Source organism: Tenrec ecaudatus, chromosome 2 (assembly GCF_050624435.1).
Source record: "Tenrec ecaudatus isolate mTenEca1 chromosome 2, mTenEca1.hap1, whole genome shotgun sequence".
NCBI classification, from domain to species: domain Eukaryota; kingdom Metazoa; phylum Chordata; class Mammalia; order Afrosoricida; family Tenrecidae; genus Tenrec; species Tenrec ecaudatus.
This window is the reverse complement of record NC_134531.1, coordinates 138,117,397-138,144,997: the sequence shown is the minus strand read 5'-3', so window position 1 is coordinate 138,144,997 and position 27,601 is coordinate 138,117,397. Positions and strand designations below refer to the sequence as shown.

The 27,601-nt window shown below is 41.6% G+C and overlaps 1 protein-coding gene and 1 pseudogene across 1 annotated transcript in view; one reads left to right on the top strand and one right to left on the bottom strand.

Moving 5' to 3' along the window:
• Positions 1-332: 332 nt before the first annotated feature.
• The window catches only part of HSPA4 (heat shock protein family A (Hsp70) member 4), a 51,574-nt gene continuing 24,305 nt past the window's right edge, over positions 333-27,601 (bottom strand). The window contains exons 7-19 of the mRNA XM_075541542.1: positions 22,467-22,711; positions 18,060-18,136; positions 16,157-16,308; positions 15,529-15,635; positions 14,818-14,951; positions 12,545-12,726; positions 11,480-11,569; positions 8,586-8,738; positions 7,237-7,362; positions 6,810-6,917; positions 1,728-1,847; positions 774-935; positions 333-574 (exon numbers count right to left, since the gene is read on the bottom strand). Of these exons, the coding sequence (XP_075397657.1) occupies positions 371-574; positions 774-935; positions 1,728-1,847; positions 6,810-6,917; positions 7,237-7,362; positions 8,586-8,738; positions 11,480-11,569; positions 12,545-12,726; positions 14,818-14,951; positions 15,529-15,635; positions 16,157-16,308; positions 18,060-18,136; positions 22,467-22,711 (1,860 nt within the window). The 3' untranslated portion in view covers positions 333-370. The remainder of the gene's footprint in view (positions 575-773; positions 936-1,727; positions 1,848-6,809; positions 6,918-7,236; positions 7,363-8,585; positions 8,739-11,479; positions 11,570-12,544; positions 12,727-14,817; positions 14,952-15,528; positions 15,636-16,156; positions 16,309-18,059; positions 18,137-22,466; positions 22,712-27,601) is intronic.
• Positions 23,065-26,459, top strand: LOC142438839 (large ribosomal subunit protein eL42-like; annotated as a pseudogene).

Below are 27,601 nucleotides of genomic sequence, written 5' to 3'. Positions count from 1 at the left end.
ACCATCAGATATCCGGCCACACATGCCACAATGAAGCACCTGCGTACTTTTGCTGTAGTTCAGCCTTCTAAACAAACTGATCTTTATTGAAGCATAATTAAACATAAAAGGAGTGAAGCTTAACTTCAGTAAAACTTACTGAGCTTCTAAATAGTACCATTATGAAAAAAGATACAATGCACTTAATTTCTGGGTCTAGCTATTTAGAAGTCAAAAAATGCTCCATACAGTATCTACATCCCTTCCCCTGAAGTTCCCTAAAAACTGACTAAGAAATCTTTAGTATCTGCTTGCTCTAGCTGAGATTTAGAACAAAGTTGACAACTTAAAGCTTTATAATAGTCTGTTTTAATAGAAACAAATGTTGGAATCAATCGATGTCCATTTCAGGAAGCTTCTTGTCAGAATCCGAAGGCACAGCGGTGTCTGCGCCCTGCTCCGCAGCCTGGGGCCCTGCACTGTCTCCTTGTCCATCCACTGGTCCGTTCTGCTCGGCATTCTTTTGCTCATCTTTCGGGGGTTCCACTTTGGGCTTAGGCTTGGAAATGATAGGACTACAGACACTCATCAGGTCCTGGAAGGGTGAGAGAGAAAGGTCGGCTGTGCGGGACGTGCTAACCCCAGTCCAAACTCGCTCTGTCCCCACCAACCCAGCGGCCAAAATGCAACCACAGCGCTGCCTCCCTATATAGAATTCTGAGGGCTAATAAATATCCAGGTAACAATGAAGGAATATTAAGTTATAATAAAACTGATATTGATTAATAAATTACCTTAATTTTAGCTTCGATCTCTTTTGCCTTGATAATGGGATCCAGAGTGAGACTCTGCTTGTTCTGCAGGTTCAGCTTGTTGTTCATCCACTCCATGGCCTCGTGCGTGCTTTTCTCCACTTTCGCCATCTCAGCGGCATCCAGGTGGTCGTACTGGTCCTCCTGCGAGGAGACAGTCAGAGCTTCACAGGGGGCTCATCTCCCCACCCAAAAGCCACTGGGATCTTCGGCATCTTACGAAACGGTAACAGCCTTTCACAATCAGAACTCATTTAGGCACATGATGTAAACAAATTCTTGAGTCTTTTAAAAATAAATCCAAGAAAATAATAGTAATCCCAATGAGAAAACGGATTGAAAGGCCAGGAGAAACGAAAGCATCTGTATTGTACATACTTAACAGAAATCTCAAGATAATTTTACACTGCCAAAAAAATACATTTGCTTAAACTCAAAATTTTAACAATTTTTTAAATGCAAGCTCAACTTTGCACTCTTAAAAATGTCTGCACAGGGATATTCTACTACGAACCTGGAACAGAGTGGATTGATTAGGATCACAAAGTAGAGTAAGCCCTAACCTTGAATGCCAGCGCTATCAATTGAGCAGTAACTGGTTTTGTTAAGGAAATCGAGGCTGAACAGTTATTTACGAATTCATCATGCTGTGCTAAAACAAAATATATCAAAGTTTTCTCTTTTAAGGAAGTCCAAAATCTACATTAATAAACCAAATGATATGCCAAATGCAGTCTCAAACAGACCAAGAGAAGCACATTAATTCTACAACTCATGGAAATGACTCAAAAGCCAAAAGTAAACAGCATCGAAGCTCAATTCCAGGTTCTATGTATTAAAGACATCAAGGTCATCTTGGGTTCTTACTTAGATTCTGTGAGATACATTATGGACAATGAAGTAAAAAGAGAAGAGATGGGGGACATGGGACGGTACCTTGTTTTTGAATGAGCTGATGACTTTCATATATTGTTGGATTTGTTTTCCTAGTTCTTCAAACAATTTTGGTCTTTCTTCGGATTCTTGGAACCGCATCTTAATAGGTTGACCTAGATTCTTAACAGAAGAGAATACACTAATTCCAGAGCTTAAATTAGCAATGTAGTATTGTTTCTACTATTCATAAGACTAATTATAAATTAAAAGTACATTTAATATCCATGTGTTATAAATGGGAGTCCTTTGGCAATATAAAGCTTCTTTCAGCAGGCTATTATGGTACAACTTATTATCAGTCCATGCAGAGAAACTTCAATTTGTCATCTGGGAAGAGCTCTCTCTAGTCCTTAACACACAGGCGACAACCAGCTACTAGGTGCCTCCTGACAGAGATACTTATTAAATATGACATACTTGCCCAAAAAAATCAAAATTTAAAAAATAATAATTTAACTCCAAGTCTGATGAGCCATGTAGACCTGACGTTATTTAGAGAATAATGCCAAAGACCACCATGGAAGTCAAACTCCACACTAGAGGGGGGCACCTACAAAACAAATGACCGTCTATTCAAGTGCGTACATCAAGAAAAACAATGGAAGGGAAAATGAAGATTTAAGAGACATAATGGATGGACAAAAAAAAGTAAACCTATTTGAATCATGTCTCAAAAAAGTTAGAAAGTAATAATTTATAAACAAAAGAATCTTGACAAGGGGCTAATTATTCACTGGTGATATTAAGGAAATTTTGTAGGTGTTTAACTGTAGACTTTGTTACATTTTCTTTTAAACATGTACTGAACTCTTTATCGATTACCATATATACTCGAGTATAATCTGAGTTTTTTCAGCATATTTAAAAAAATCATTTTATTGGGGTCTCGTACGACTTATCACAATCCACTTACATCCATTGTGTCGAACACATTTGAACATCTGTCGTCATTCTCAAAACATTTGCTTTCTACTTGAGCCCTTGCTATTAGCTCATGTTTCCCCACCCTTACAAACCCTAGACAGTTTATAAATTATTATATTGTCATGTCTTACACTTTCCAACGTCTCCCTTCACCCACTTTTCTGTTGTCCGTACCCCAGGGAGGGGTTATATGGAGATCCTTGTGATCGTTTCCCCCTTTCTACCCCACCTTCCCCTTCCCCTCCTGGTATCCGCTCTCGCCTCTGGTTCTGAGGGGATTCACCTGTCCTGAATTCCCTGTTCCTAGTTCTTATCTGTACCAGTGTACATCCTCTGGTCTAGCCAGATTTGTATGGTAGAATTGGGATTGTGATGGTAGGGGTGATAGGGGTGAAGGGTAACATTAAAGAACTAGAGGAGAGTTGTATGTTTCCTCGGTGCTACTCTGCACGCTGACTAGTTCGTCTCCTCCCTGTGACCCTTCTGTGAGGGGATGTCCAGTTGCCTACAGATGGGCTTTGGGTCTCCACTCCACATTCCCCCTCATTCAAAATGGTGAGATTTTGTTTTTCCTTTGATGCCTGAAACCTAATCCCATCTACAATTTGCGATCACACGGGCTGGTTTGCTTCTTCCACGGGGGCGTGTTGCGTATGAGCTAGATGGCCGCTTTTTTATCTTCAAGCCTTTAGGACCTCAGAAGTTGTGTCTTTTGATAGTTCAGCATATTTTTTTAAACATTAGGGGCTCATACAACTCTAATCACAATACATACATACATGTATTGTGTAAAGCACATCTGTACATTCTTTGCCCTCGTTTTCAAATCATTTGTTCTCCACTTAAGCCCTTTGCATCAAGTCCTCCTTTCCCCCCTCCCTCCTTGCTCCCCTCTCCCTCATGAGCCCTTGATAATTTATAAATTATAGTCTTGTAATATCTTTCCCTAACATCTCCCTTCACCCCCTCTTCTGTTGTCCGTCCCCCAAGGAGGAGGTCCCATACAGATCCTTGTAATCTGTTCCCTCTTTCCACCCACTTGTCCCTCTACCCTTCCAGTATCGCCCCTCACACCCCCGGGTCCTAAAGGTATCATCCGTCTTGGATTCCCTGTGCCTCCAGCTCCTATCTGCACCAGTGTACATCCTCTGCTCTATCCAAACTTGCAAGGTAGAATTCGGATCATGATAGGGGCAGGGGGAGAGGAGACGAAGCATTTAGGAACTGGAAGAAAGCCGTATTCTTCACCGGTGCTACATCGCACCCTGACTGACTCGTCTCCTCCCCTAGACCCCTATGTGAGGGGATCTCCAGTGGCTGACAAACGGGCTTTGGGTCTCCACTCTGCACTTCCCCCTTCATTCACTATGGTAAGATTTTTGTTGTTGCTCTGATGCCTTATACCTGCACAGGCTGGTGTGGTCCTTCCAAATGGGTTTTTGTTGCTTCTGAGCTAGATGGCCACTTGTTTACCTTAAAGCCTTTAAGACCCCAGATGCTCTCTTTTTTGAGAGCCGGGCACCATCATCTTTCTTCACCACATTTGTTTATGCACTCATTTGTCTTCAGCGATCATATCATGGAGGTGTGCACCCAATGATATGATTTTTTATTCTTTGATGCCTGGTAACTGATCCCTTCGGAACCACGTGATCACACAAGCTGGTGTGCTTCTTCCATGTGGGCTTTGTTGCTTCTGAGCTAGATGGTCGCTTGTTTACCTTCAAACCTTTAAGATCCCAGATGCTATCTATGTCTTTTGATAGCCGCGCACCATCAGCTTTCTTCGCCACATTTGCTTGTTCACCCGCTTTGTCTTCACCAGTTGTGTCAGGAGGGTGAGCACCACAGAATACCAATTTAATAGAAGAAAGTGTTCTTGCATTGAGGAAGTATTTGAGTGGAGGCCCAATGTCCTTCTGCCACCTTAATACTAAACTTATAAATATAGGCACATAGATCTATTTCCCCAACCTCATATACATATACATTTGCATATGTACATGTCTTTTGTCTAGACCTCTATAAATGCCCTTTGCCTCCCAGCTCTTTCCTCCATTTCCCTTGACTTTCCTCCTGTCCCACTATCATGCTCTGTCCCCACCTGGGTTTCAGCTATACCTCTTCCTTACCTTGTCTTTGATCATTCCCTACCAGGCCTGACACTCCCACCTTACCACCAATTTGGATCACTTGTTGTTCCCTTATCCCTGGGTTTGTTAACACAGTTCAACACATTTTATATGCAGTTTTTGTGGTAAAATTAGATGCCTCAGCTGATATTCAGGCCGGCTTATACTCGAGTATATAAGCTAAGTATACCACATGGGGCTTGCTTCAAATAACCAAGAGTGAGAGGGGAAAGAGATAAAACAGAATTGACCATAAATTGGTAACTGTTCAAACTGTCAATCTCTTTACTTGCCTGTTTGGCATTTCCTGTAATAAAAATGAAACAAACAAAAACCATGTGAAGGACCCCAAAGGAGATATATGCTAGCTTTGTCAGAGTGAGAGGAAACCACAGGGTATGGCTGAGCAATCCCGCTGACAAGATCATTCAAGATAGTCCAGTTCCAGAAGAGTGCAAGCAATAAGCACCAAGCTAGAGGTAAAATATTACTGCATGTCCGTCCTTTGCCACAAAAGTCTCAACGTCCAGGCATCAAAGAACAAAAAATCATATCATTGACTGCACACCTCCATGATAGGATCGCTGAAGACAAATGGGTGCACAAGCAAATGTGGTGAAGAAAGCTGATGGTGCCCGGCTATCAAAAGAGATAGTGTCTGGGGTCTTAAAGGCTTGAAGGTGAACAAGCGGCCATCTAGCTCAGAAGCAAATAAGCCCACATGGAAGAAGCACACCGGCCAGTGCGATCACGAGGTGCCCAAGGGACCAGGTATAAGGCATCATGCAAAAAAAAAAAAAGATATAAGTGTGTGTATGTATGTGTATATATGTGTATATGTATATATGTATGTATATATATGTATATATATCATATTAAATGAAGGGGGAAGTGCAGAGTGGAGACCCAAGGCCCAAGTGTCGACCAATGGAGATCCCCTCATAGAGGGGTTTAGGAGAGGAGATGGGTTAATTAGGGTGTGAGGTAGTATCGATGAAGAACACAGCTTTCCCCCGGATCCTGGATGCTTCCTCCCCCCAACTACCATGATCCGAATTCTACCTTGCAGGGCTGGATAGGACAGAGGCTGTACACTGGTGCATACGAGGGTTGGAGGTACAGGGAATCCAGGGTGGATGATACCTTCAGGACCAAGGGTGTGAGGGACGATGCTGGGAGAGTGGAGGGTGAGTGGGTTGGAAAGGGGGAACTGATTACAAGGATCCACATGTGACCTCTTCCCTGGGAGAGGGACAGCAGAGAAGGGGGGAAGGGAGACTCCGGATAGGGCAAGATATGACAAAACAACGATGTATAAATTACCAAGGGCATATGAGGGAGGGGGGAAGGGGGAGGGAGGAGGGGAAAAAAAAGAGGACCTGATGCAAGGGGCTTAAGTGGAGAGCAAATGCCTTGAGAATGATTGGGGCAGGGAATGTATGGATGTGCTTTATACAATTGATGTATGTATATGTATAGATTGTGGTAAGAGTTGTATGAGTCCCTAATAAAATGTAAAAGAAGAAAAGAGAAAAAAATGATTAGAGCAAAGACTGTACAGATGTGCTTTATACAATTGATGTATGTATATATATGAACTGTGAAAAGAATTGTATGAGCCCCAATAAATTGTTAAAATTAAAAAAAAAAAAAGTCTCAACGTTTGATCCTTAAATACACCACACCATACACACAGCCCTGTGCCAACTGCACCTTGCTGGTCTTCACATCTTTGACAGTAAGCATGCACTCAATCCCCGATTCGGTGGTGCATTTAAGTGTAAGCCGTTTTCAGAAAATTCTGTGTTTATGCTTACTCTGCTTTAATATGCTTTAGGCTTAACTTACTGTGCAAAAGCCATAAATAAGAGTTTTCGAAACACCATTTGGAAGGCTGCCTTCTTTCCCACCCTGGCCTGAGCTCTCCCAGTGGTGAGCTCTCCCCCTGGGGTTAGGGCGGGGATCTGCCGCGTCTGGGCGGGGCTCCTTCCCGAGGCTCTGCACTCAGAAATGAACAGCCACGTACTTTCAGCTCAACAAGCTTATCCACATAAACTTGCTTCGGCTGGTCTTCTCCGTCCTCATACAACCAGCTTTCGGTATCTTCTAGTTTCAAGGAAAAACTGCTACGATCCTGGAGATAAAAACAAATTTGCAGTGAAGTCAAGTCAATGCCCTTTAAGTTCTCAAGTGCTGCCTTGAGGGATGTCCACATGTTGGCATGCCAGTTCACAGCATGCAAGTATGAAGCGAAATGTCTAAACACCAACCAGCCTTTGAGACATGCTGCATGCATCAAAAGATGTAAGTTGTTCAAAATAAAACATACATGCCACCCCCCCCCAAAAAAAGCACATTTTATTGCGCATTCACACGCAGGCTTCCCCTCCTACCCCATTCCCAATGCTCCCCGAAAACACAGCAGCGGTGGGAACACGTTAGTGCATACTTACATCTTCACTCACAAACTTCTCATATTCTCCACTGAGCTTGTCTCTCATTTCGTACACGTACTCTTCCACTGCATTCTTAGCGTCATTCCGTTCCTTCTCAAGTTTATCCTGCATGATCATCTTACCCTGAGCACACAAGTAACTAGACATGAGTGCAAGTGAGACCGCTGCTTTGTAAACACCTGATAACATCCTTATGAAAGTAGAGAGTAGTTCCCCAAATTTTTAAGCTCTGAGTCACCCAAGAAATTAGAGTTAAAAGCTTCAGTCTTGTCCCCACCTCCAATCAGTCCTGGGGCTTTGGGGCTCGGCTCAAGGGGAGTCCCTCGGGGACAAGGGAGCACAGGGACTGGTGTTACCCTTTGTTGGGCAAGCCTACACAGTAGGGTATGCTGGGCCCCTCTAGGGTTTCCTGTATTGGCTCCAATAAATTTCTTCCCTTTTGCCTTAAAAATAAAAAGCATCAGTCTTCGGTTAATTCTGATGATCAAGAAGTGAAAGTTTTTGAGTACTTAAAAAAAGGTGGGAAGAGGGGGGCGGGGAAACTGAGCTGATACCAGGAACTCAAGCAGAAAGCAAATGTTTTGAGAATGATGATGGCAACAAATGTGCTTAACGATGGATGGATGGATGGATGGATGGATGGATGGATGGATGGATGGATGGATGGATGGATGGATGGATGGAAGAATTGTATGAGCCCCCAATAAAATGATTTTTTAAAAAAGAAAAAGGTAATAAACATATCAAAATATAAAAATTCGAACATATTCAAGAAAAATTTATGACAAAAGAACTCTAAGACTAATGGCTTGATGTCACAAGGTGGTGAATCTATTCTGCTGTATTTATTATGAAGTTCCAAGGATAATTAAAACTTTAAATCTTGAACCACAGGCAATAATTAATGCAATAAATATGTTTCAGAGTCCCAAACCCAGGATCATGGCCCATTTTGACTTACTACACTTACCCAACAAGTGGCAGAGGAGGAAGGAAAGGGGGAAGTAGAAGAAATTAGCTCTACCCTTAACATGAAATGATTTCTCCCGTTGATCAACTCCCTTATTCACTATATACCTCAGAGTCTGGTCTCTGGTGAAAAGACACATCTGTAACACTCAACCATCAAAGATACCTCCCCCCCTAAATCAAAGACCTCAGGATAGAATTTCTACCAGTACAGGCACAATACCATCACCATGGAATTCTAAAAGTACTCCTGGATTCATTAAATTTGCCCTCACAATGCCCAAAAAATTACAGTTGTTTTTAGCACATCAAGGAATGTCCAAGATACTGAACAGTATGGTCCCAACAAATTGTTCCAAGAACCTTAAAGGAATCACCTCATTTTCAATATATAAGTCGAGCATCTCTCTGTCTATCTGCCATAACAGCTGGTTCTCGATTGGTAGGTCCAGAGTACTGATCTTGACTTTTGCCTTCTTGGCTTGAGGTGGTTGGTCCATCTTTTTGTCCTTTGATCCAGTCTGAGAAGTCTAAAATAAAACAAATCACTAAGAACAACATAACATATACATACAACTTTAAACTTCCCAGGAGTTTTCTTTTCAAAAGTTTATTAATTTGCTCTGTTTTCTGCTAAGTGATAACATCATGGTGATGCTGTGGCCAAGTGCTGGACTGGCAACCTGGCAGCGCAGTCACCAGCCCACCAGATGCTCCGCAGGAGGAGGATGAAGCGGTGCGTGAGCTCCCATAAAGACTGACTGTCTTTCTTGTACCCCGACCTGGGGCTGCAACTGTGAGTCAGAATCAATGACAGCACTGGACTTCGATCAGTGTTTAGAGCAGTGGCTCTCAATCTTCCTAACTCCGTGGCCCTTTCATACACTTCCTCATGTTGTGGTGACCCCCAACCATAAAATTATTCCCGTGGCTACTCCATAACTGTCACTTTGCTACTGTTATAAATCGTCATGTAACTCTGATAAGCAGAATGTATTTTCATTGTTACAAATTGAACATACTTATATACTTGAATATATGAGCTGCGATTGTTTATTGTGCCAGCCTGGCCGATAAACACAGGTAGGATTAACTGAAGGGCAGAGGGATAAATGGCTCGGTGAGCCTCGCCTTGCTTGTTCTGTACCTCAATTTAAAGGGGTATACTACCTGTGGGATGCCTAGCCTGTGAACTGTGTCGCTGTAAGTTGAGGTCCCTTTAAGCCCACACGATTGGAATGTTCGTCTCTGGAGCTGGGAACGGACAGTTGATGACAGTTGGGGACCTGCCTTGCTGTTTGCTGCCTGGTTATATATAGCCCAGCTCTCTCAACAGAAGGGGACTGGCAACTGGCGGCTCTCAAGCCTTAAAGGACTGCTAGTGTCTCACTGCTTTATAATTTAACTGTTAATTTCTTGTATTATCTATCTGTATATAATTTAATGGTTCATTTCTTGTATTATATATCTATCTTTATAAATATATTTATATATAATTACTAGCAATCTGGTTTGTCTCTCTAGAGAGCCCTGTCTTTAGTTAACCCTGTCTAACACATGAGCCGACCCGAATACCAGCTGAGGCACCTAATTTTATCACAAAAACTGCATTAAAAATATGCTGGAAAACTCAGCTTATACACGAGTATATGTGGTACTACAAGTATAGTGATTCATCACAAAATACTAAGTAATTAAATATTGTGAAATATTTATTTCTAATGACACATCAATGAAATTTTGTCTTGAAGCATGATATAGCATGGGTAAGTCTTCACACTAGGTACTTGTATGTGGGCAGACTAGCCTGGAGACAGAGGAGCGGTGTCTCAGTTCCTAAGACTATCAGAAATGTGTTTCCCAATGATCTTAGGCAACTCATCAAAGAGTCAGGCATTTGACCCAAAAAAAGGCGGTCGTGACCCACAGGTTGAAAACCGCTGGTTTAGATCATCTACCTAGCTAAGGACTAACAGCTTTTCAAAACACACTGCCTTCGAGTCAGTGACCCACAGTGACCATTTATGACAGATTATAAAATGCCCATGAATTTCGGAGACTGTTTATAGACGCAGAAAGCGTTTGTTTTTCCCGACAGAGCAGCTGGTATTTCGAACTGCTGACCTTTCAGATCACAGTTCAATGGGTAACCACTGCCACCTATTGACAATAGCTAGAAAACACATGTTATTTTATGTGGGATCCATAATCCCACAATCCACACACAGTCCGGATGGTATTTTCTAGTTGAGCCCTTGGTTAACTTGTAACTTCTGAATGCAACCAAGGCCTGCTCTTTGAAGCAAGCCTTCGCCTCCAATCCAGTGGGCTAACATCTAGTTCTCCTAAGTGTAGGCAACTGAGTTTCACTTCCCAAAAATGACGCCTACGGCACAGCCCCTGGTAACTTTCCACAGGTTCAGTCTTCTGGGAAGGACTTCTTTCCTCCACCTCCCACAAGCACTTCTCACTCTCACTCTCACTGCTGTCTCCAACCTATGTCCAAAGCATGAAGCATTTTCTATCATGGCAATGGCCTTCATTTACCAAAACCTCTATGAGAATTATATCCTCAGCCGTCTTTTCCCCCTGGAGACGACATGCAAGCAAAATAGCAGAATAAACCAATTTACTTGCTAACTGACTGAAAACGGACAATAAACACAGGTCATCTTCTCAAGGCACTGCAAAACTTAGAAATTCCTAAAATGGTGAGATTAAACACCGTAATTTCATATATAACTTGAAATGGATAGCAGAAACTAATTTTAATATACAACCCCAATAGTTACATAACCTGTAAGACTATAATGGACCTAAACCTGTATTCATTTAAGTAAATCCTTGGGATGTATTCTTTATAAAACTCAGATACATTGTTTATCTTCTTGAAAAAAGACTTGTTTCAGAGGCGTAACAAAATTTTGGGGCTAGAAAAATAAAACAGGTCTCATTACTGTTTAGCATAAAAAATAAATTTATTCACAGAACAACAGTTAGTAAGAGCCATTCAGAGATTAACACAAGCTTATCACTGACCTAATAAAATCAGGTCAACTGAAAGTTATCTTGAACTCCTTAGGGGCACAAATTGATCTTACAAAAAACTCCCCCCGCCCCCTAAAAAAATGTTCAAAAAAAGAATTCCTACTATAACTATCTTCCAAAACAGAGCTTCGTTCAGGCAGAACCCTGTGCGTGTGTGTGTTACACACACACCCCTAAGGAACACTGCAATCCACACTATAAAATACAGCGCCCCCTTACTTACCTCCATTTCTTCAGACTCTGCCTTGTTTTCTGCTGGTGTCTGCTGCTGTTGCTCCTCCACATGTGGTTCCTCCTGGTCGACCTGCATCTTCTGTAAAACACATCAATTCTTACAACTAAGCGATGCCAGTCAAAGACTCGACAATCTCTTCGGCCATTGGCAAAGCCATGGGATATGGAATTCCTGCTCCACTTGTCAACAATCAAAAACCCTAGATTTACTTAAAACCCGAGCTGTACACCACATCTGTTACCTAGAGCAGGACATTTTCCTCTCTGAATCTCAATTCATCCAATTGCACAATGAGGCTAACATTGTCCTTCCCTTATAGAAACAAGAGCTTTCTTTGTAAACCACAATGTACTCAAGAGTACATAAAAGGTATCACACAACTACAATATATAAGAATGTATAACAACTTAATCTAATCCAGGGCATTTTAAAATCAGTATTTCTAAAAAGAAATTTTAAAAAAAGAACCTCTATTACCAGTGAATAAAATTAAGTTAAAAAAAAACACTATTTCTATTCTTAGGAAGTAACAGTCAATTGCAGGCAAGATAGGAAATGGACACCTTGAAAAACGTGAAGAACACACTGGCGGTAACAACAAGTAGAGGCAAGTTTACCAAGCTAGGATCCCAAATGCCTCCAGCCTATCAGAATGTCCTGGGAGGCTTTCGGAGCTACTGATGCCTGAGGGCCCAGACCAAACTTAGACAAAACCCCTACGGGGTTGAGGACCAAACACCCTTGCCTCTATGAAGCTTTCTGGGTGGTTCTGATGCCCAATAAGGGAAAAGACCCAGTGCAGGATTCAAACGAGCCATTCCACTTAGAAACCAATTAAGATTCAGCATTTTAAATAACCAGATAGAGATGCAAGAATGACTCAAGGTGCAAAATGTTTGATTGGAGAGTTGAGGAAGGAGCCAACTCATTCCCCATCTCTACCCAAATTCTGTGTCGAGATTTTCGGCTGGTTCAGCCAGGCTGGGGAAAAGCTTGCTAGAATTCCTGGACAAGACACCATCATAAAATGGATAGATGAAATGTCCTGATTACCTCCTCCTCCTTTGCATTCTGATCTGTTTCCATCGGCTCCTCATTTTCCTCAGACTTGTGCACTTCCACTAAGGAAGCACTGGACACACTGAAAATACCATGGACATTGACTCGAGCCTTGACTTTCACTTTTGAACTGGAGCCATCTGACTGGGCAGTGACTTTCTGAACTGAAAACTGAGCTAGGGAAAAAACAAGAAACAAAAGAGAACACAGCCTGAGAGATCAAATCCAGACAGCCACATAAGCCCACATTGCCTCAGACAGGTCAGTAACCAACATGCCACTTCTTTTGAGTCAGTCAAGTCAGAACACTTAGCAACTGGTTAAACTGTCTCGTTTCTCTTTATCTATTACATCTAGTCACTTATTTTCCTGTACAAAACCGGGGTCACATTTCCTCATCTCTTCCTTTCCCCCATGCCCTTCTTTTGAAAAAACAATCCACACAATCGCTGCGGAAGAATTAGAAAACAAACGTAAGCAGCAAAAACCACACATTTCAGAGATATTAGCATTTTCAGTACTGCTGCTCTTCACGGTTTAATCCTATGGAGTCGTTCCTGTTGTAGCTGTCAGCTGTCACCGGAGTCAATTCTGACTTATTGCTACATCGATTTTTGTAGCAAGCAACTCTATTAAGATCAACTCACATAGCTACCTATTTATGCACATTTTAAAGCATATGATTCAATAGTCTCCATAGGGCTGTGCAGCCATCAACACATACAACTCAGAACCCTGTCATTACACTGCCATAGGAAAAGCTATGGACTCTTCCCTCTTCTCCTCATAACCTCCCTGCACCCATGAACCCTGTCTTTACAGAAAGGTGGACTTCTTATAAAAATGCAATCAGACAATGTGTCTGTGTGTGTGGTGGCTTTCCCTTAGCAGAGCGTCTCCAAGAGTCAGTGCCGCTGTATCCCGCAGCAGCACCTCCCTCATCACTACTCACTACGGACCCACTATGGGTACACCACACCTACAGGCAGACATCAAAAGGGGACCGCCCACAACTGGAGCAGGCCTGATTTGTAGACTGATGTGCACATTCTAAAGTGAACTGAGCTGATGCCTGTACAGTTCTGGGGCCACGCCAAAAAACACTGAATTGTGTGCTACAAATGGTTGAACTCTAGCAAAAGAACTGCACATCAAGAAGCCATTATAAAATACTGCATGAGCACACACTTATTACTTACACCCTTTTTCACTTGTTCACTAGCATTTTACCACTGGAGGAAAAAAAAATTTTTTTTTTTTCAAAATATCACTGAATACCCATAGAAGGACTTTAATTCCCCAAGTCCTCTTTTAGAAATGTAGGTTTCAAGTGACGTTGCAATTATGAACATGCTGTCCGGAGGCCCATAGTACATCAATCTACTTTCCCACTACTGGTCTTTCACGGAAGGCGGAGGAAAGCCTTGCAACTTTCATGTCTTTGCTGCCTGAAAACAAAGGCATTTGCCTTCCTGACAACCTCCACAGTGACGGTCCCTCTAAATGCTACATTCGTAGACCGCCGCCCCCAAGAAAAGTGACTTTTCTATAGGGTTAGGCTGCACTAAAAAACATTCCAGATTAAGACCCACGATTGTCTTTAATTGTTGTAAACTGCTGGTCTCTTCTTATTCCATCGACCAAATATATCCCAATTTGTCGCATTCTCCACTATCACAAACCCTCAATGCATCCACACTACCCTTTACCAGAAATCACCATTTCTACATTCAAATAGTCAGGTTTTTACTTATGTTTTCCAACATATCGATTATTAACATTATTCCCATTTTACATTAGGAAATAAAGAGCAGATTTAGATATAAAGTTCCTGTGTTCCTCTCAGAATAGTCCTATAGCTTTGCTCCTCAACTGGCTCATTTGCATATCAGGGAGGTTACTCTAATGGCCCCAGTCAAAGGGCCTCCCAAACCTGGTGTGCGCCTACTGCATCACACTTCTCTCGTAACGCCGAGTCTGCATGCTAGGGCCAGAACGGAACGGTGTTCCAGCACGACCTAATGCATAAACAAGCCCTATAATACGCATGAACTGAAAACAGTATCTACCCAATGATAGCCTACAATATAATGCCTGCCCACCCTCCCCCAGCTGGTTTCACACCTGCTAAACAAGACTAAAAAAGTCTGTTCTTTAAAAGCACCCACATTTCAGAATATTCTGTTCGCACTTCTTGCAATCTCATGTAAGTACATGATGGCCTTATTTTGGGTTGCTATCTCAACCAGAAATACACCCTTACTTACCTATAGCAGGGTCTGGATATGGAAGATCCTGAGGCGAGCTGTAGTAAGCTTCCAGGGAGAAGGGCTCCTTTCTATAAAAGGTGAGGACTCTTGAGAAAGGGGCGGCATGATTTTTTGGAAAGACTTCACAGTCACTGAGTGCAGAAAAGATATAAACATAGAAATTGAGAACATTCCTAACACTTTACCCTTGCAGTCTAAGTTTCTAATTATTCCATAACTCTAGTTCTCCTCTTTGCAACTGACACTACTTTCAGGTTGGTAAGAGTTTCTGAAAATTTATATATGCATATAGGGTCCCTATGAGTCACAATCAACTCGATGGTAATGAAGGCTTTTTAATGCATATATATGCATCACTGACTTAAGATGCAAATTCATAATTATGTATACAAATGTGTCACTTATTTGGAATCAACTAGACAGTATTGGTTGGAGGGGTTATGTGCTCATACAGACACAGGCACATCACTTACATGGAGGGAGGGCTTTCATAAAGCTTGTGGAAATTCAGGCATATGTATGTATGTATGTATGTATACATATATACACACATACTTGAATCAGCACATAAAAGGCACCAAGGACTATGTGCTTCACGGTATACATTTGTGCAAGCTGAAAGGAAAGGCGACATGCTCCTCAGATCTCACACTGAGTTCTCACACTGAGTTCACCCTAAGTACAAAAGTGATTAACATACATACATACCTTGACCCTTCTTCAGCTGGAGAACTCCATCTCAGAGATATCGGATATGGTACCACATCAGTGATAGAAAACTCTCTGACTTTGAAAGCCGGGGATAAGATGGCACACTGGAACATTAAATTTTTAAAAGTTCAATTAATTAAATACCAACATTAAGAACGTAGTTATTAAAAAGGGAGAGCGTATAGTAATTTGAGGCCCATACATGACAATTTCAAAAGACCACCATCAATGGTCTTCCTGAAATATTTAATGTCACCGAATTAAAGTTTCACAAACATCTCCTTTGTAAATCGCCTATAGAATATAATGATTCTCAATGTTTCCAATAACCTCAACTCATATTTAACAGGTGCAATTAATTTCAGATATAGGACAACAGGTAATCTCCCAAATTCTATCACAGATTTCAGACTTGGAGTCCAATCTGTCTAGTTAAGAAACTCGTCTTCTCACATGTAACTGACCACAATTACTTGCAGTATCACTTCTGCTATCCGTTCTAAAATTAAAGTTACGAAATTTGTTACACTTTGAGTACTCTCAGACTAGTAAACTAGGCACATACGCCAGTGTCATTTTGTCCCATGACCTACACGCAGCTACCTGGGACAGAAAGACGGCTTACCTGCAAAGCACAGCCTCGAGTGACCGCTTCGTCCGCATTTAATGTTGTACTCAGCTCCTTACCGAAGAATCTGCTAATCTTCTCTTTAACTGCAGGGATTCGTGTAGCACCACCAACTATCTCAACTGCATAAATATCTTCTTTCTTTAATTCTATTTGGAAACAATTACGCACTCAGAGTAAAGATTTTAAAGCAGTACGCTGCGATCAAAGGGGGTTGCAACACCAATGGGTTCAAGCACAGAAACCATTGTCATGCTGGCACGCGACGGGGCAGTTTCCTTCTGCTGTGCAGAGGGTTGTTGTGGGTCAGAGCTGACTGACTCGATGGCACCTAACGAGATGATGAGTAATAACTCATAAATGTACAACTAAACTCCTCCTGTCCTCCCCCTACCCCCATGCCATTACACACATGCTGCATCTGAAAACATAGCTCTATGTTTTGATTCTCATGATGACAGTAACAGGGTGACAGAATAATGGGATTGAGCAGGTGTAGTACTGTGAATTATTTGATAGGGCTCCCGTCAAACAACTCTTTCCAGTTGGGTCTGGGTAAGAGGAGACGGGGATGCTAACAAGGCTTTTCCATTTCCGTGTGAGTGGTTGTTAACAGGGATGATTATTCCCTACAAGAGGGCCGGTCCTCTTTACTATCCTGCCACTGTTCAACGTGGCTGGCAAGCTGAAAGCCAGAGCAGGAAGGCTGGGAGCATCTCAGTACCATCAAGGAATAAGAGCAAGAGTGAAGCGGATCATTCGGACCATGAGATCCTGGGGCATTGAACCTTCTCAATCTAGAGGCAGCAAATGGTAAGGTCAGAGAAATGGCAGGAAAGTGGCAGCAGCAAACTCAAGGACTAGAGCACAAAGGACCACACAGAAAACTGTGGGCTTCCGGCTCAGACAGGAGGCTCACTTGTGGAATGCATGCCTCCGGGCAATTAATTGGGGAATTAGGATTACTCACTCAGAGCTAAAGATGAAAGCCTTTGCACTGAGGTGATGGGAGAGGGGAGTGAGAGAGTAAGCATTTGTTTGCAGTGCCTCAAGAGCTTTGCAGCAATGCCCAAGTGAAGCTGACGAAGGACGAAGAGGCTCTAAGACTGAGAAGCCCTGGGACCAAAAGGAGGTTGTCTTGCCTTGAACTATTATCTGGAATATATCTAACACTAAATTATAACCTAATGTGGCCCACATCATGCATATGGTCTGTGAGTTGAGTGGCCATTCCAATGACTTACTATCCCAGCTGGGAGGCAATGTATGCCCTGGAGGGACAGCTGGGGTCAGCCTGGCTTCAGCTTCATAGAAGTCAGCCTTGGGCTGAGGTGGAGTGGGATTCCCCTCCTCCTTGGGAAAATCATAGGTTGATACTCACACTTTTGATCGTCAGGACAACACACTGATCAGAGCAAAAGAAATCTGATCTTCTCTGAAACAGACCCAAAAGGAAACATGTTCCAACACCAATGTATAAAAGTAAGCCATAAGGTAAATAAGAGGACCTGAAAACACTGGGTTGCCCTGACAGAATAATAGAGAAAAGAGGCAGACACATCGCCTACAGCAGCGCTCTGTCAAACTCAAGGCAGGCCCACAGAACAGCTTCCAGGATGCGCGCCAGCATGGCATGGCAAAATACCGGCTTTACTGCCATAAAATAATTGAGATTTTCATATCTACCTTTGTGTCTAAGTCTCTTGGAAACTTTTAGATTTCCCTGTACTTACTTACTTACTTACTTTACTTACTTACTTACTTGGGGAATAAAAGGCTTACAAAGGGAAGATGAAGGATCAAAAGCTGGAATTTTATTTCAATAACTATCTTTAAGAAAAAATGCAATTAACATTTTCCAAAGTCTAATCTATTCAAATAATTCCATCAGAATACTCACTGGCTTGTTCTAAAACACTCCGAAGTGGTGGCTCCACTCTAGCTAACAGATCATCACACATCTCCAGAAACTTGCCTCTATTTAAAAAAAAAAAAAGACATTATTAAATGACACTCAACAATTTCCTGTGGAATGGATAGCTATTCTCAACAAGACAGACAATCCCAAGGCAAAGTAAGGAAAACTGGGACCCCCCAAACATTGAGGATGGAAATGGAACGTGGTGTAAAACCCACTCTGGAAAAAATGCTGGCAGTTCTTCAAGACGTTAGAAGCACTGAGTTACCGATTCTTACAGGAACGGCTCTCGTGGGCTATTCTTGGCTGTAATCTTTCTGAGACCAGCCCTGGTGGCACAATGGTAAAGCGCTTGGCTATACTGGTTTAAGGTCATGCGGAGGCTCTACAAAGGAGAAAGCCTGACAGTGTGTTCACATAGACACAGCCAGGATGAAGCCAATGGGCGATTCTGCTCTATCGCCCAGCCTGAGGGGGGGCAGCTGGAGCACACGGCCAGCTCCTTTCCAAGAGTGGACCCCGACCTTCTTCAGCAGCGGCGCTGGGTGAAACGGGCTGCTCGTCAAGTGCAGCCCATAGCACCGCCCACCAGCCAGCACTTCTACTCCTAGTTCAAACCTAAGAAATACATGCATACGTGAAACCTCCGAGAAACTCATACATGAAGCGTTCTTCATGACAGAAAAATGGGGGGAAATGTTCGCCCACTGTACTCAACAATAGAAAGTGCTAATACAAGTAAAAAAAATTTGGTGAACTGTAAAAGTGCGCTAGGCTAAAGCAGCTCGGGATCAAAGAGCACGCACTGTGCCACTGCACGTACCTGAAATGCTGAGGAAGGTAAATGCACAGACATGAAACTTTAGTGACTGTTTACGATAGGGGACTGGGAATAGTTGAGAATCAATTATATCTTAACTAAAATTAAAAAAAAGTGCAAGTATAGATAACACTGACACAAATGACAAAAAGTAAAGACAGTTGAGAATGGGGAACAACTGAAACTCTCATATACTGGTGAAAGGCTAAAATAACAGCTTCACTCTCCAAAGGCCCAATCTGGAAAGAGCTACTATTTATGAACAGAAGAAAATAATAAATCTACAAATACAGCATTCTAGTCTGTTACACAGAGAAAAGAACAAATGCAACTGGATGTACCGCACAAATATTATGCTACAAAAAACTTCCACAAAAGACTATGCATTGCATTTCATTTGCACATTCTCTAAAGCAGCAAAACCAGAACTCTTTACATTATACCTCCATTAGAAAGATTCAGGTAAAAAGTAATTCATCACCAAAAATTGAACAAAACAATAAGCAAATCCAGAGGAAGAAAATAAATGGATCCTGGCTTAGCTGCCTGGGAGAAACAGAGTCCCTAACAAACAGGTGCAGGGCTCGGTGTCATAATGCGGGCATGATGCACACGTTCTACAATTAGACAGAGGTGATGGTTACAAAGCCTTGTGAATTTGTTAAAAATCAGTTGTAAATTTTAATTTTATAGTATGTAAAACATCTTAAGTTTTTGAAAATGAAAGTGCAAACCCAAAACTCTGAAAACCAAAGAAGTAAAAGAACAAAGTCAGAAGTGAAAGCTGACCTAAGACATCCACTAGAGCTAACAATGCCAACAGACAAACAGCCTGTAAGTAAGGGCTGGAGGAGAGCGAGGGCTGATGGCAGGCAGTCCTGGCTAGCAGAGGGCTTTTGCATTAGGCGGCTCCGCCCAAGGTCAGTTCAAAAGCACCAGCAGCTCCAAGGCAGTGAGTTACATTTTCCTGGGGTACCCCCCTTGGGAGACAGACAAGGCTTTCTACTTGTGCTAAGAGTAACAGTATCAGAAAGCCACAGGAGTAGTTCTACCTTGTTGCAAAGTGTCACCATGGGTCAGAATCAAGTTGATGACAGACAGTGAGTTTGGTTTTTCATTTGAGGGAATTTCAACGTACTTATTATGCAGGCTTTCTCAAATAAAAGCAAAGCATGAGGGAAAAAACAATGTACTGTGTATACTCGAGTATTAGCTAACCCGACTATCAGCCGAGGCACCCAATTTTACCACAAAACTGTTTATCCAGTGCTCAACAGTAGCTTATACACAAGTATACATAGGTAATTCAAGAAAATGTACTTGATTTTTTTCTTGTGAATCTGTGAAATTATACATATGACACTAGCAGTTAGATGATTTAAATTGGATAGGGGTACTTTACTGGACAGCAATGTTAGAAAGCTATGTGTGTCTGGCAACAAGGACTACAAGCAAGAAGAAAATGTTCTAAACGGATTGGGGTGGTGATTGCACAACTTATGATTGAAGCACTGAACCACATGTGAATTATATACCAATAAAACTATTCTTTTAGCATGTGTGTATGTACATACACATACATATTTATATCCCTCTAGGAAGCCTAGTGGCCCGGTGTTTGAAGCAAATGGCTACATTCTGAAATAGAAGTTATTCAAACCCACCAGATGCTCTGAAACAAAATGGCGCCACCTGCCTGTCTGACGATGTGGTAGAAACACTACGGGGCAGTTCTTCTGGACAGCGCTGCCGAATCAGAACCAACCCTCTGGCACTAGGCTTAATTAAGAAGTTTGACTGTACCTCTACAAGGGGTCTTCAAAAAGCTCATAGAAAATTTAGCCCCCTTACTGGGGGACGTACAACAGAAAAGGGGGTGAAGGGAGACATTAGTCACAGTAAGACATGAAAAAATAATAATTTGTAAATTATCAAAGGTTCGTGGGTGGAGAGGAAAAAGAGGAGGAGCTGACACCAAGGGCTCCATTAGAAAAAAAATGTTTTGAGAATGATGATGGCAACAAATGTACAATGGTTCTTGACATAATGGATGGATTGTGATAAGAGTTGTATGAGCCCCAATAAAATGATTAAAAAAGGTAAAACCTCAGAAACCCAGAGACAGTTCCACTCTGAATTATAGGGTCACTGTCAGTCGGAACAGACTGCAAAGACAGTAAGTTTGCTGTGGTGGTTTTACAGGGGATGATAACAAAGTGTGGCTGAAAACACCCAAACGCACTGGCATGGAGTCAATGCACACAAACAAAAAAGGAACGAAAAAAAAGTTGTTCTGAGCCCCCAATAAAATGCTTTTTTTTAAAAGAAAATAGAATTTAGGGATACGGCAGACAGTTTAAGATATTAAAATAATAATATATAATTTATTAAGGGTCAACGAGGGTAGGGCAGTGGGGGAGGGAAGGGGTGGAGAAAGCTGATAAGGGCTCAAGGAGAAAGATGTTTAGAAAATGATGATGGCAACATATGTACGTGTTTGCTTGATATGAGTGATTTATGGATTGCTGTAATATCTGTAAGAGCCCCCAATAAAATGGCATTTTTTTAAAAATAGAAATTAAAGACAATGGCATTTTCTCACAAACATTTTGAAGGCCCCCTCATACATCCAGCAGGATGGGCTCTGTGCACACACCCATTAGATATATGTGCAAACATAACAGGAATACACGTACAGGAAAATCCACATTTTCCTCCAATCTTTAAAGCTATTTGTCAATCTGACCGTGTAGATATAGTGCAATTGGCCCCCCCAAAAAGCAAAAAAGCAAATAAAAAATTCTGTTTTCAGTTTTTGAAACACGTGGTAATTCCAAGACTCTTATCTAGTTCTCATACTCAAATAGTATGATGTACTAGCCCTACAACACACAAAATCAGGGCACTTTAATGAAAATTAAATTGAGAACATTCATTAATAGGGGAGAAAATAACTGCATTTTTAGCTCCTGGGCAACAATGACTGACATTTCACTTCTTCAATGAGCTTAGGTCAGTCACACTTCCCCATATAAACTATCAGTTCTGATTCAATTCTACCGGCCTGGTTTACAACCAAAGCATGCCTTACACATCTACTACTAACCAACTTAACTCGGCAACAATGACAATCTTAGTATTTCCAAAAGAGCTGTTGCCCATAATTTCAAATCAAAGCGTTTTGCCCAAAGTTTTATGAAAACTGGTAACACGAATATATGCATATGTTAAAAACTGCAACTTCTTGGAATACTCAGCTTAGTACAATAAAACATTACAATTCAATTCATCATAAGAAAACATTCATCTACATTATTAATATAACCCCAACCATCAGCCACTAAAATGGATGTAAAGTCATGGTCCTGAATTTTTTTCCTATAGATCTAAAATTATCATTAGCTAATTAGGCTGGGACAAGTGAAGACAAAACACAAATTCTGTCAGGTTTTTAAAAAAATCACATTATGACATGTGCTTGACACAGTGGATGGATGTATGGCTTGTTATAAAGAGTTGTACGAGCCCCAATAAATCTATTTTTTTAAAGTCACATTATGAATACTTACCTATTCATTGTTCCCGATACATCAACATCATTCATGAAACATTCGATGTTCATAGGCAGGTCAGATGCATTTGCACTCATCAATTTCTTGAGTTTCTCACACTCCTGAGACAGTCGTAACAACGCACGGATTTTGGACTTTATGTCTAGCTTGTATTTCTTCCCAAATTCTTCACAGAAGTGATTTACTAACACCTCATCGAATTTCCTGCCTCCCAATGTTGTGTCAAATGCACTGGCGAGAACCTTAGGACAAAGTATGACAATTAACCCAGTAACTAACCCAGCAAACATTTTACTATCATATAAATTTTAACTGAGAAATTGTTCATTTTTTAAGAAGAGGACAAAGTGGTTTGTTTCTTTTATCAAAGGCCATGTACTCATGTCATGTAATCTTTTCTTTAAGCACACTGAAAATCGTCATAGTAATTTCCAACTTAAAGATACTGCTGCAAGTCTAGCAGAATATAAAAAGCTAATGAGCTGTCAGACGAGAATTCAAAACCAGATCTCCTTAATCCAAAAATGTTTTACCTGCCTACTATCCCAAATAACAAATACATCTGAAAAATCAAGCATAGAAGTTAATCTCAATCATGTACGTTACTGGTAAATGCTGAACCAACCTGCCTACATTCCACAATCACGCCAGAGCACACTGTTACAACTAATCTCATCAAGAGTCTTTTCGCTGGCACTGAACTCAACCAAGCACGGTGTTCTTCATGGGCTGGTCTCTCCTGACAGCACATCCAAAGCCACCAAAACAAGTGCAGCCACATTCTTTCTTAGGAAGAAGCACTCAGCTACTATTCTCCAATTATATAGGCGAGATTTTCTGGCGATCCAGTTTATGCAATAATCTTTGAAAATACGAATCAAAGACATCAATTCATTGTCGAGCTTCACGTGTATGAGAAGAAACCAAAAATACCACAGCTTGGGTCAAGAGAGGCTAAGGCCTTATAGTGACAGCTGTACTTTTTGCTTTTAAACACTTAAAGAGGCAGGCCTTTTACAAATTTGCCCAGTGCAATACATCGCCATGATTTCTTGACTGCTACTTCTGTAGTGGTAACTGTACATACTAGAACAATGAAATCCTTGACATCAGTATGTCATCACGTTGCACTACATGATGGTACATTTGTAAGGATGTGGGCTTTACATTAATGAAGTTATATGAATCCACACTGAAAGCTGTAGTCTTGGTTCTTCCCCAGTAAGTGCTTTAAGTATTCTTCACTTATATTAAGCAAGGTTGTGTCATCTGCGAAACACAGGTTTTCTCCCATCCTAACAGCATGTTCTTTTTCAGTCATCTTCTCCAACTTCTTGCTCAGGACATCAACCGAATATGTCTTGTAAAAGAATATAACCCTGATGCACGTCTTTCCTGGATTTTAAACTCGAGGACCCCTGCTAACCAGCCGTGGTGGTGGTGTGGCTACGAGGGGACGCGAGCTGCAGGATCAGCAATAGGACAGGCACCAGCCACTCGAGAGCGATGACTGAGGCAACTCCCATGAAGTCAACTGCCCTGGAAACCACAAGGGAAGTCCTCTCTGTCCTATTGGGTCAGAATTGACTTGACATTGGGGAATTGCTTTTGGGGGGTTATTTTTGGAGTACCCCTTGAGAGACAGATGGGGCTTTCTATTCCCAAGAGTTACCATTTCGGGGCATTTCTATCCTGTCATCCAGGTTCACTATGAGTTGGCATCGACTTAATGAAAGTCAGCCTGGTTTTTGTTAAGTATCCCCTGGTTCTGTTCAAATTACTTTCTTGCAAGGTTCTGCATGAGCTCAATTGTTTTGGAATTCAATATTAACTACAATTTGTTAAAATCTACAGTACAATACTTTGCATAGCCAGTAAGACACAGGTAAGCATCCAAAACAATCATAGCAATGAGAATGAGGGTCAGATGGAGGCCCAACGCCCATCTGTAGACAAGTGGCATCCCCTCACAGAAGGTTCACAAGGGACGACCAAACCAGGGTGAAGTATATAGCACCAACGAAACACATAACATTCCTCTAATTCTTACATGCTTTCTCCCCCTCCAACCACCCATCCTCCACCCCCCAAAAATGACCCAGTTGTACGTTACAAATCCTCCTAAGACGGAGCGTGTACATTGGTACAGGTAAGAGCTCTCAACACACAGAATCCAGGACAGCTAAACCCTCCAGAACAGTAATATGAGTAGCAATATGAGGGGAAGGGAAAGGAGAAGGTGGGGGAAAGGGGGAACTGATCACCCTGAGGGCTATAAAAAACAAACTGGGTGAAGGGTTACAGCAACCAGTGTAAGATATGAAAATCATAAATTATAATTACCAAGAGTTCACAATGGGGGGGGGGGGAGGGAGGGGAAAATGATCTGATATCAAGGGCTCAAATAGGGAGAAAATGCTTTGAAAATGATGGCAACAAATGCACAAATGTGATTGATACAATTGATATATGGATTGTTAAAAGACTCGATAAAATGATTTTTTTTTAAGGACTCATATAAAGTATCTTTCTGGCATGCTCTGCTGTTGGCCAAGATTCACCTGCTATAAGGGATGACAGTTTTTGATCTATGACATCTTTTGAATCCAACTTTAATTTCTGGCGGTTTCTGTTGATGTACTATTTCAACTACTTTTTAATTATCTTCAGCAAAATATTGTTTGTATGTGGTACCAGTAATACTGTGTGATAATTTTCATTCTGTTGGATCACCTTTTTCTAGAATGGGCACAAACACGGGTCTCTTCTAAAAGACTGGCAAGGTAGTAGCTGCCCCATTCCATTGCATATGACAAGTGACAGAAAAATTAGGGGTCCCAGAATTGCACAGGGTTCTTGAAGCATCTCAATTGGTATTACAGCAATTCCTGGTGTTTTTTCTCATTTTATTTTGCTTAAGTACACCTTTAATTTCTTCCCTCAATACATCAGTTCTTGAGCACATACTACTTCTAGAAACAGCTGACCACCAACTAATTCTTTGTGATACATCAATTCTCTACAACCCTTCCACCTTCCTTTAGTGTTTCCTGTGTAGCCCATAGAATCCTTTATTATTGCAACAGGAGGCTTAAATTGTTTTCTTCAGCTCTTTCCATTTGAGAAACCTACAGCATGGTCTTGCCCTGTGATTTCCAGGTCTTGCACATGTCATGACAACAATAATAATACTTTATCTTCTCAGGTCACCCTCTGAAGTCTTTGTTCAGTTCTTTTACTTCTTTTTGTCCATTCACTTTAGCTATTCTAGTCAAAAGCCGGATTCAGAATCGCTTCACAAGGATCACAGTTAACTGTAAAACATGTATACTTTTGTCATGTACATGGTCCTGGGGTTGCTGCTATCACCAAACTGTGAGTATTGTCAGTGTCTTTGGTCTTTGACGTTTCTCACTAGGAAAAATGCTAAGGCATCAATTCACCATCTGTTTCCATTATTAGCAAAGGTGTTCACTAGCTTGAGGTATCTATTTTCCAAATCTATAGCAAACCAGATGTCATCAGATTCCATTTTAAGAAGGAAAAAGAAGTATGTCTGTTAGACTGTTCCTATGAGGAAATAACCCAGCATGGCAAGCTCCTTGAAGAAGGCTAGGGCTGCTTGCTTCGTGCTGGTGGCGCTCCCGCAACCAAGGTGCACGCCCTCAAACCCGCAGGACTCTCTGTAAGAAGTGTGGCACGCACCAACCCCACAGTGACCCCGTACAAGAAGGGCAAAGACTCTCTGTGTGCCCAGGGAAAGCGACGATATGACAGGAAGCAGAGTGGCTATGGTGAGCAGACGAGGCCAATTTTCCGGAAGAAGGCTAAAACAGCAAAGAAGATTGTGTTGAGACTTGAATGTGTTGAGCCCAACTGCAGATCTAAGAGAATGTTGGCTATTAAGCGATGCAAGCATTTTGAACTGGGAGGAGATAAGAAGAGAAAGGGCCAGGTGATCCAGTTCTAAGCTTCATCATGGTTTACTGACAAAAGTTTTAATGTTAAAAAAAAAAAAAAAGAATGCTAAGGGTTGGGAGAGTCTTATGAATATGTTAACCAGAAAAAGTAGGGCCCAGAACAATAGCGATACCAATTTAACTTTCTAGAATGAAATACACCAAAATATTTAGTACTAAGATTGGTATTTAAGCATCATACAACATGAGAGAAGGGGAGGTCAGTGGAAAGGAAGCGGTGTTAACAAACCCAGGGACAAGAGAACAAGTGATCCAAAATCAGTGAGGAGGGTGTGGGAGGCCTGGTAAGGCATGACCAAGGGTAATGTAACCAAGAGGAATCACTGAAACCCCAATGAAGGCTGGGCATGATAGTGGACAAGAGGGAAGTCAAGGGAAATAGAGGAAAGAGCTAGGAGGCAAAGAGCATTTACAGAGCTCTAAATAAATGCATGTACATCTGTAAATATATTTATATATTTATATATGAGGATGGGGAAATAGATCTATGTGCATATATTTATAGGTTTATTACTAAGGTAGCAGATGGACATTGGGGCCTCGACTCAAGTACTCCCTCAATGCAAGAACACTTTGTTCTATTAAACTGGCATTCCCTGACAATCGTTGAAGACAAAGTGGGTGTATAAGCAAATGTGGTGAAGAAAGCTGATGGTGCCTGGCTATCAAAAGATATAGTGTCTGGGGTCTTAAAGGCTTGAAGATAAACAAGCGACCATCTAGCTCAGAAGCAACGAAGTCCACATGGAAGAAGCACAACAACCTGCATGATCATAAGATGTCAAAGGGATCAGGTATCAGTCATCAAAAAACAAAAAAAATCCTTTAATTGTGAATGAAGGGGAGTACGGAGTAGAGACCCAAAGCCCATCTGTAGGCAACTGGACATCCCCTTATGGAAGAGTCTCAGGGAGGAGACAAGTCAGTCAGGGTTCAGTATAGCAACAATAAAACATACAACTTTCCTCTAGTTCCCAAATGCTTCCTCCCCCATCCCTTCTTAACAATCATGATCCCAATTCTACCTTACAAATCTGACTAGACCAGAGAATGTACAGTGGTACATATAGGAACTGGAAACACAGGGAATCCAGGACAGATGATCCCTTCAGGACCAGTGGTGAGAGTGGTAATACCAGGAGGGTAGAGAGA